We start from the raw sequence: 11,085 nt of genomic DNA, 5'->3' as shown, positions 1-11,085 counted from the left end.
ACTACTTTGTCATTTTCTTAGGGTTCCTGTTTGGGATCATCGGAATCACCACTTCCTTCTACTCCCTCGTCCAGGCCTTCAAGATCGGCCTGCCATTCTAAAGTCCACCCAGCCCTGAGGAGCCCCTTACCCCTAACCTGAGAGCAATAAGACAGCCCCAGGAGTCCCCCAAGGGTGCTGATTTGAACCTCGTGTAATTTATGTTCCCTAGGGGCACTCATAAAAACCCCAGTGGATATTCAGGAGGCCTTCGTGGTCCCAAAAAGTCTTCCAGGGGGTGTCAGATAGGCCTACATGGCTCTGACCTCCCCAAAAACTCCCAAAAAGTCTTCCAAATAGGGGGGGCGTTAGGTTCAAGAGCCCCACAGCCCCCCCTTCCCCCGTAAACCAAGTCTTCCAGGGGTAGGCGTGTGTCTCCCCGCCCCCCCCACAGCCTACAAGAAGCAAACAAGTCTTCCATTTACTAGTGATTATTGTAGATGTTACCTAGCCCGTCACCTGTAGTTAATATGAGGTGACGGCAGGTGTGTATGTGTATGTGTCTGTACGTGTGTGTACGTTTTTTCTGACTTGTGTACGTTAAGTGTGTGTGTTTGCTTGTTTGTGTGTGTGTGTGTGTGTGTGTGTGTGTGTGTGTGTGTGTGTGTTAGGGATTACTGATTCCTGTGTGTGTGTGTGTGTGTGTGTGTGTGTGTGTGTGTGTGTGTGTGTGTGTGTGTTCTGTTATTGTTACATTGGAAAACAGTCACATGTGCACACAAGAGCCTCATGTGCGTGTGCATGTGTGCGTGTGTGTGTCTGTGCGTGTTCCTGTCGGTTTCTGGATGTGGGGCGTGTGCGTGCGTGTGTGCATGCGCGCGGCTTCACTAGTACATACAGTTGTAGTGGTTAACTTGTAGACATGACAAATGTGTGTAGGGGGCGGTAGTGCGGTGTGGGGGGTGATGGTGACACACACACACACACACACACACACACACATACACACACACACACACACACACACACACACATGAATTCCTCCAAAAATCACAAGAAAAAAAATCCCCCCAAAAATAATAATTCAGAAATGTTGTGAGTTAACCGTAAAAAATGACGTCCTAAAATTTTAAGATTGCCCTCGGGAAAAAAAAAAAAAAAAAAAATCAAAATAGTCCAAAAATATTCTAATCTTTTCAAATTCGAAGTCAAAATACTCCTTAAAAAAAAAAACTGAACTTCCCTACAAGAAAAAAAATAAATAAATAAATAAACTAAAAAATTTGTCAGTCATTCACAAACAAACAAATCACCAATTATTACCAGTGACCCCCACACACAACCTCACTACAACTTAACGTCCCTCACCCCCTCAGCCACCCCCCTCCCCCACGCCCTAACAGCAGTAGTGGCTGTTATTAAAGGACTTAGAGGCGACATGACCCTTGACAGCACAGAAGCGTCGTGGTTAGTGCAGCCTGCGCCGGTACAGTTTGTAGATGTGTCAGGGAACAAAGTGAAACGAGTCTTCCAGTCATGTGCCCCATCTTGATCCCACAAAAGGTGATGGCAAGGTGATCCGGTCCTCCTTGTGTGTGTTGTACAGGGTTCGAGTCCACCCCCTCGATTCTTTTTGGTGTTTTATAAAGGGTTCGGTTTTATAAAGGGTTCGGTTTGTTTTATAAAGGGTTCGGTTTGTTTTATAAAGGGTTCGGTTTGTTTTATAAAGGGTTCGGTTTGTTTTATAAAGGGTTCGGTTTGTTTTATAAAGGGTTCGGTTTGTTCGTCTCGATTCTGTGGTGGTTTGTAAAGGATTTTGTTCATTTATTCTGATTCTATGGTGTTTTCTAACGATCAGTCTCTCTATCTGTCTATCTCTCTTTACTAAGCAATCTTGCCTACCTTGATCTGTCTATCTATCTAGCTGTTTATCTATTTCCTTATCTATCTTTCTATCTATCTCATTCACTTTTACTAACCTAACCTAACTGTCACTCCATTCAATCTGTTCATTTAACTAATTAACAATCTACTTGTCTACTTACCTATCTGTCTGTCTACCTAACCTAACCTAACCTAACCTAACCTAACCTAACCTAACCTAACCTAACCTAACCTAACCTAACCTAACTTAACCTAACCTAACCTAACCTAACTTAACCTAACCTAACCTAACCTAACCTAACTTAACTTAACCTAACTTAACCTAACCTAATCTAACCTAACTTAACCTAACCTAACCTAATCTAACCTAACCTAACCTAACTTAACCTAACCTAACCTAACCTAACCTAACCTAACCTAACTTAACCTAACCTAACCTAAAATAACGTAACCTAACCTAACCTAACCTAACTTAACCTAACCTAACCTAACCTAACTTAACCTAACCTAACCTAACCTAACTTAACCTAACCTAACCTAACCTAACTTAACCTAACCTAACCTAACTTAACCTAACCTAACCTACCTTAACGTAACTATCACCTTCCCCACACTATAGACAGCTGGACACCCCATTCCCCTCTTGATTCTCCCAAAGATATGCATTATAAGTTACCTATAAGGGGTTTCATCATCCTAATACCCACAACTCCCTGTGATTGATTTTTAGAACATCAAAGAGTCTGTGATGAGATTTTGTTCATGAAAGTATCGATTTGCTTAGGTGTTGTTGTTGTTGTTGTTGTTGTTGTTGTTGTTGTTGATGCTCTCTCTCTCTCTCTCTCTCTCTCTCTCTCTCTCTCTCTCTCTCTCTCTCTCTCTCTCTCTCTCTCTCTCTTTCTTACCTAGTTTAGTGTAAGAAGGGAGAAAGAGAAAAAGGGAGAGGAGGAGGAGGAGGAGGAGCAGGAGGAAGAAGAAGAGGAGGAGGAGGAGGAGGAAGGGGAGGAGGAGGAGGAGGAAACATGCCATTCTTCTTCCTGCCTTCCTCCACCTCCTCTCTCTCTCTCTCTCTCTCTCTCTCTCTCTCTCTCTCTCTCTCTCTCTCTCTCTCTCTCTCTCTCTCTCTCTCTCTCTCTCTCTCTTGTGAATGAAAACTATCAGTCAATCTATCAATTGCTGAGTGTATGAGAGAGAGAGAGAGAGAGAGAGAGAGAGAGAGAGAGAGAGAGAGAGAGAGAGAGAGAGAGACTCATACCCCTTTAAACCCTAAATCTGCAATGACGTCACTCTCTCTCTCTCTCTCTCTCTCTCTCTCTCTCTCTCTCTCTCTCTCTCTCTCTCTCTCTCTCTCTCTCAAGAAAAGGAAGGAAAATCTTGAGAGAGAGAGAGAGAGAGAGAGAGAGAGAGAGAGAGAGAGAGAGAGAGAGAGAGAGAGAGAGAGAGAGAGAGAGAGAGAGTAATTAAGAGAGAGAGGAATGAGGGAAGGATGAGAAGAGAAAAACAATGAAAAGGAGAAGAAGGAGGAAGGAGGAAGTGATGCTGGAGGAGGAGGAGGAGGAGGAGGAGGAGGAGGAGGATCAATATGGGAGGGAAGGATGTCAAATGGAGAGTTTCAGTTCTCTCTCTCTCTCTCTCTCTCTCTCTCTCTCTCTCTCTCTCTCTCTCTCTCTCTCTCTCTCTCTGGAATCAATGTTAGTAGTCTCTTGTTCCCTGGCAACTTTCCAGCTCTCTCTCTCTCTCTCTCTCTCTCTCTCTCTCTCTCTCTCTCTCTCTCTCTCTCTCTCTCTCTCTCTCTCTCTCTCTCTCTATGAAAAGTGAGCCAAAATGTATCTTTAATTTTCTTTCTCTTCAGTGGAGCTTAGCCAATACTCTCTCTCTCTCTCTCTCTCTCTCTCTCTCTCTCTCTCTCTCTCTCTCTCTCTCTCTCTCTCTCTCTGTCTCTTGGCAACTCAAAATATCAGCATACAACAACAACAACAACAACAACAACAAGAACAACAACAACAATAATAATAATAATAATAATAATAATAATAATAATAATAATAATAATAATAATAATAATAATAATAATAAACAATAACAATAAGTAAAAGGATCGAGAGGTGGAATTGGATCGTCTTTGTCACACATTGGGAGGATCCAGTCGTCTATACTGGTGACGTCACGTGACTCCCTCATTCGAAACTATCGTACATGACAAAAAAAAACCGTACACAGAAAAAATGAGAAATAAAGAAAAATTGAAGGCAAATTAAGAAAAAGATGAAGAAAATTAAAAGAAAATAGAGAAACGATGGTGAAAATAAGATATAAGTGAAGGGAAGATAGTGAAAAAAGAAGAAAATAAAGAAAAAGCATGATGAAATGAAAGAAAAGATAGAATATGATGAAAAGAAGATATAAATGAAGGAAAATTAGTGAAGAGGAAAAAAATAAAGAAAAGAATGATGAAATGAAGGAAAAAGAAAGAATATGATGAAAAGAAGATATAAATGAAGAAAAGATGATGAAAATAACAAGATAGTGAAAAATGTATATATATTAATGCGGAAAATTGTGAAAAATGGAAAAGGTGATCAAGTGATGAAAAGAATGTAAATAATGATAATTCTGATGAAGAAGGAAAAGTTAAGAATAATATTTGAAAAGAAAACCTAAACAAGAAAAGGAAAACGAAAATGAAATCACAAAGAAAAAATACATGTTTGGAAATCGAGAGAAGAAATAAGAAAAAAAAATATGCAGAAGTTGAATATTCCTTTGCAAATGAGTTGTTCTTTTAATATTCCTTGAAAATGAGTGATGTTTTAAATTCACACAAGCACTCTTAAGAAAATTACCCTCAGCACAAAATTTCCCATCACAATATTTCCCTAAACAAATATTTAGTTCATAACCGAACAAAAATTCTTGAAACTTTAGCACAGATCAATTAATTCCACCATTTTTATCGTAAAAGAATCAATTACAACGCTAAAAGATATACACTAAAATTAACAAACGAAAAAATAAACAAATAACATAGACACCCCTCGAAGGCACCAAAGAAAACCATAAGGAAACCAAAGAGAACGAGTGAGGGCAGTCTGCGTGACGGCCAGAGACATCTAGTGACGGGCCAACATGCAAGTTTTCCAGTAATAGTTAGAGTGAGAGTAAGTTAACCTTCCTCACCTCTCCTTTCACTCTCCCTCATGACTCACATCTTGCCTCTCCTTGTCGATGTGTTTGTGTTTATTTATTAGTTATTTTTTTATGAGTTAAGTCTGGCTTACGCGCAAAATGAAAGTGAATTAGACAGAGAGAGGGTGGGGGGGGATAGGCAGGTCAATGTGCTTAAGAAAATATAGATAGAAAAATGAAGTAATGAAAAGGAAATAAATGGAAAGATTAGGAGATAGGAAAAAAATAAATAAAGAAAAGAATAGAAAAATTTGTGATAAAAAATAAAGAAAATCAAATAAAAGAAAGAATAATAGTTATGGAGAAAAACGAAGAAAAGGAAAGAAAAGACAAAAAGTAAAAACAAACATTTAGACAAAAAGAAAAGAAAGAAAAAGAAAAAGAAAATAGAAAGATTTGGTCTGATTAAACCCATAAATGTCTTGATAATCCTTTTTGAAACACTGTGCAGTTTTTTTCTTTCTTTTTTACTGTTAAATTACATCAACAATTTTTTTCTTGCTTAATTATATCATCTATTTATTTTCTCGTCTATTTCTATCATTTTATTTATTTATTCTTTTTTTTTCATCTACTAAATTCGTGTAAAATTCTAAGGCCACATTATGGAAACACTTTTTCTCATTCACATTATATCGTCATTTTTTTTTTCTTTTCTGATAAATTACATGTCATTTTTTTTTTCCTGCCAAATAATATCAAAAACATTTCCCACCAAATTTTATATATTGACAGACTTTCCCAGCTACATCATTAAGTCACTTTCTTTCCCCGGCAGAAATATATTCAGAAATTTTCTCAGCTAAATAAATAAAAATAAATAAATAAACGAATGAATAAAATAAATAAACTTTCCATTTTTTTATTATTTTTTTTTTTTGTCTAAATTACATACGAAAATTTTGCAGATAACTTTTATGTATTGACAAACTGATTGTGTCAAATTCATAGCCAACTTTTCTTGCTGCCAAACACAACGACATCCCGCCACCGCAATATTATAACATTTTATCTATTTATTTATTTATTTTATTTTATTTATTTATTTTTTCTACAAATTACCTTTTTACTTTTTTCCCCCGACAAACTAGATGGACAAAAATTTCACTTAGATCATTTTTTCATGCCAAAATCAAACTAATCATTTTACCGTCAAAAAATACTACTACTACTACTACTACTACTACTACTACTACTACAATTACTACTACTACTAGTGTTTCTAAAATCCAATAATGACAAACAACAAGTGCGGAAATTGAAAAAAAAAAAAAGGAAAAAACTAATCAATAAACATTTATGGAAACAAAAACAACTTCAAGAAAACTAATAAAAAAAATGAAGGACTTAGAAAAATAACAATGCAGAATATAAAGAAAACCAAAATTAATGAAAACAAAAATAAATAAATATCACAATAGAGATGGCAAACAAAAAAAGAAAGAAAAAGAGAAATAGAGACAATTAAAGAGAGAGGGAGATGTAGAGAAATTGAGGGAGAGAAAGGAAGGTATATAAAAAAGCCAAGTATTAATAATAGTAATAATAATAATAATAATAATAATAATAATAATAATAATAATAATAATAATAATAATAATAATAATAATAATAATAAATTGCCCCAAAAAAATATATGTACTTGGCTTTTTAGTTTTAAGTATAAATATTGTTGAGGATTTTTGGCTCAGCGCCTCCCCCTTGTGTATGTGTGTGTGTGTGTGTGTGTGTGTGTGTGTGTGTGTGTGTGTGTGTGTGTGTGTGTGTGTGTGTGTGTGTGCGTGTGTGTGAGTGTGAGAGCGCATCCCACCGCTGCCACCAATATGAAGCAGCGAAAATTTGCATGCTTGAGTGTGTGTGTGTGTGTGTGTGTGTGTGTGTGTGTGTGTGTGTGTGTGTGTGTGTGTGTGTGGACGGCGCTGAGGTCTGTTGTGTATTTGTCTGTTTAAAAAATGATGTTTGATGTTAGATTAAGGTCAGTTTTTGCTGTTGTGCTAAAAAGATTTAAAAAAGGCAAGAAAAATATATATATATTGTGTGGACTTTAAAAAAAACAAACAAACAAACACTAACAGTAAAATACATAGTGTAATTATTAAATCGTTATTATTATTATTATTATTATTATTATTATCTTTATTATTATCATTATTATTGTTATCTGTCTGTGTCCTTGTTGTGACTGTTCTTGTCTCTTCCCCTCTCTTGTTGTTATTTATTTTTGTTTTAGTTACTCTTTATATGCATACGTTTTCTCTGAGGCACTTCTAACGTTTTCTGTCACTCCGGCGTCATTCTCTACCCAATCACTGGCCTCGGGAGGGGTGGCGGCCTTGCACCTTTCATAACTCTACTGGGACATGTATAGCTTAAAAATAGTAATAATTGTCGTAAAACTTTGGCATATAGTTTTGTTTACTATGTTAACAATGCATGAAATCTAAAAAAGAAAAAAAAAAAAAAAAAAGACATTCAGGTTTTCAATTTGAGTTTGTAAAGATACTTATTCATTTTTTTTTTGTGGGAAAAGAAATATCATGAATTGAACTTGAGAACAAGAAGATATTTTGACCGAAATTACTATAGAAATGTAAATTGATCTAAAATACCATAAGAAATCCAATGCTTTAAAATGAGATTGAGATTGTAAAGATGATTGATTGTAAGCAAAAAAATGAAAAAAAAAAAATAATAAATAAATAAATATTGAAATCAACTTAACTTAACATAAACGAAAATATTGTAAAAAATAATAACAACAACAATGTTTTGACTTGAGAAAGAAAAAGATTGTAAAGACGTAAAGATGTCAAATTTGTCATGTTGAAATCCCAAAGGTGCATGGGTGACGTCATCTCTCCCTGGGCTGTGATTGGTTGGCTGGGCTTCACATTACAGGCAAGTTCTTTTTAGGCCAATCAGCGTGATACAGTATTGAAATAAAATGTATAATACCAACAATAATCTGGTTTTGTATGATTACCCTGTGTTGATATATTTATTTTATACATCTCAAAGTACGTCAGGTTATGGAAAACTAAAATGACCTTCTGGTATTTTTGTCACTCCCAAACGCCAGCTGTAATGAAATAAATAAATAAATAAAATAAAAAAATAAAGAAGAAATTAAAATAAACAAATAGAATAAAGGAAAAATAAAAAAAAGTAGGTATTAATATGCAAAAAATACAAACACTACACCGGAAACGAGAAAAAAAAAATAAATAAATAAATAAATAAATAAATAAATAAATAAATAAAAGAATAAAAATTTTATCTTCAAACTGCAGACCTGAATGAGTGTCATCGCACCACACACACACAAACAGACACCATTAAAAAAAGTGAAGAAATAAGAAGTGTACGATGAACGAGCACAACATTAATCTCAGAGGAGTGCCCAGGGGTGGGTGTCTGTGCCCGAGGTGGTGCATCCAGTGGACTTCAAACCACGGCACTTCATTTCTGTGTGTTCACTGTTACATCATGTCAATGTCAGCAAATTTGGTTGATAATTTTGTAATATATGTGGAACTTTTAAAATTTAGATATGAAAACTTTCTCCGTATCAGTAATCTGTTGTGGTGGAATTGTTTTGTGTTTTGGCTGTGAAAACAAATAATAATTTTTTCACACCTTTCATCTTTTTTTTTATCTTCATTATTTTCCTTTTTTTTTTAATCATCACTAAAAAATCGTCCTTTACCAATACCAAAGACAATCAGATCTATAGTGAATTTTATTTATTTATCTATTTATTTTCATTTGATTTATTTATTTATTTTATTTTTTTTACCAGAAAGAAAATTTATTGAGACATCATATCATCCCGTGTCCTGCGTGTCTTGCCACTTGTGTGCGTCTGATTACCACGAAATCTTTACATACCACTGCCTACAACTTCCACTGGCAGAGGCGCCCACTCCGCCATTCAGAAAGACATTATCCACACGATGGTGAATGCAGCACAATGGCACCACCTTCCTCATGTAAACCAGTTATTTCCAGCACTCCTTAGCAATGCATGCTCCTCCTCCTCCTCCTCCTCCTCCTCTCCTCCTCCTCCTCAGTTTCTTATCGCCTCGACCTTTGGTGTTGCATGATGGCTGCTCTCTTGGTTCTTCCATTGCAAATAATTACGTCACCTAGTGTCAGAAAAAATAAATATGTACTGCTCCTGCTTGGTCCTGAGTAGCAAGAGTTGTGTTGAGGTGGTGTGTGTGTGATGTGTGTGTGTGTGTGTGTGTGTGTGGCAGGATCTGCCCCTGACAGCACCACACTGATGGCCAGCTGTTGCACATCTTGGACTATTCACTTTCACTGGGTGTTGTGTTGTGTGGTGGCGAGAGTGTGGTGGTGGTGTGAGATGTGGTGGTGGCGTAGGTGTGGTGTGTGCGTGAGATGTTGGTGGTGGCGTGGTGTGGTGGTGGCGTGGTGGCGTGGTGTGGTGGTGGCGTGAGATGTGGTTGGCTGAGGACGGCTGTTTCTGAGCGCACTTCACTTCTCAGCATTCCATCTTTCATACTTTTTTTTTTCTTTCAAATATCATCTTTTTGTTTTTTTTTCAGTTTTACGTACATAGAACCAACATTAACATTATTACGACCCTAAACTTGGATTAAAAATATATGACTTTTTTTTTATTATTATTATTCCGAAGCGATCTGTGAAGGGTAATGACGTTGAATACGAAAATAAATAAATAAATAAATCATCCACAGTTTTCTTACACCCCCCAAAAAAAAAGAATAAATAAAATAAATAAATAATTTTAAAAAATCGTAAATTTAACCGAATTTTTTTTCTTTTCCTTTATTTTATTTATTATTTATTCATTTATTTTTATTCACTTTATTTATTTTATTTTTTTGTAAGAAGTGCATCCAGCTTAAGAACAAAACCACAGAGAGAAAATATATATATAAAAAAATGTATATTATCAGTCTTCTATCTTATCTTTTGCTGTTTCCTTTCATTTATCCCATTCATTGATTTCCTTCATCCTTCAACACACACACACACACACACAACACACACACACACACACACACACACACACACACACACAGGAATAACACATCTTTTTCGTTTTTTTATAATTTTTATTGTAATTTCACACTTTTTTTTTGCCCATTTCCTTTCACTTTTCTTCACAACCCCAAAAATGTTAATAAAATAATAATAATAATAATAATAATAATAATAATAATAATAATAATAATAATAATAATAATAATAATAACAAAAATAAATAAAGATAATAATTAGTGATTTGAACATTTTCTTTAACATTCACTTAAAAAAAAACAAAAACGAAAAATGAGAAAAAAACAAAAAACAGAAAGCCACCAAAACAAAACAAAACAAACGATAAGTAAACAAATGAACTTAAACCATTTCTTTTTTTCACTCCTTCCTTTACTTAAATCTCTCCTTCCTTACTTAAGTACCAAAGACTTTCAACAAAAGAAAAAAAAAAAAAAAAAAAAACCGGTGACTTGAGAAAAAGAATATATACAATTCAAATAAACTTATATGAAAAATTTTTTTTTTAATCTTTGGAAAAACATCACTCAGTTCTCCCCAACCCTCTCTCTCTCTCTCTCTCTCTCTCTCTCTCTCTCTCTCTCTCTCTCTCTCTCTCTCTCTCTCTCTCCATATATATAATTGATCATAAAAAAATAATAACAACAACAATAACAATAATAATAATAATAATAATAATAATAATAATAATAATAATAACAATAATAAAGCCAAAATAATAATAATAATAATAAAGAGAGAGAGAGAGAGAGAGAGAGAGAGAGAGAGAGAGAGAGATGAGACGAGAGAGAGAGAGAGAGAGACGAGAGAGAGAGAGAGAGAGACGAGAGAGAGAGAGAGAGAGAGAATGCTAAATCATTAAAGAAAGTGTAACTAACAATATGAACAAACTAACAAATGAAAACTCCTTAAGAAGAAGAAGGAGGAGGAGGAGGAGGAGGAGGAGGAGGAGGAGGAGGAGGAGGAGGAGGAGGAGGAGGAGGAGGAGGA

At 35.2% G+C, this 11,085-nt stretch overlaps 1 protein-coding gene across 1 annotated transcript in view; it reads left to right on the top strand.

Annotated features, from left to right (window-relative positions):
* The window catches only part of LOC135096146 (vesicular inhibitory amino acid transporter-like), a 6,244-nt gene extending 5,337 nt beyond the window's left edge, over nt 1–907 (top strand). The window contains exon 3 of the mRNA XM_063997450.1: nt 1–907. This exon is cut by the window's left edge and continues 850 nt beyond it. Within this exon, the coding sequence (XP_063853520.1) occupies nt 1–101 (101 nt within the window). The 3' untranslated portion in view covers nt 102–907.
* Nucleotides 908–11,085: the final 10,178 nt, after the last annotated feature.

This window comes from Scylla paramamosain, unplaced genomic scaffold (assembly GCF_035594125.1).
Source record: "Scylla paramamosain isolate STU-SP2022 unplaced genomic scaffold, ASM3559412v1 Contig2, whole genome shotgun sequence".
Lineage (NCBI taxonomy): Eukaryota > Metazoa > Arthropoda > Malacostraca > Decapoda > Portunidae > Scylla > Scylla paramamosain.
The sequence above is the reverse complement of the archived record's forward strand: the minus strand, read 5'-3'. Positions and strand labels throughout refer to the sequence as shown.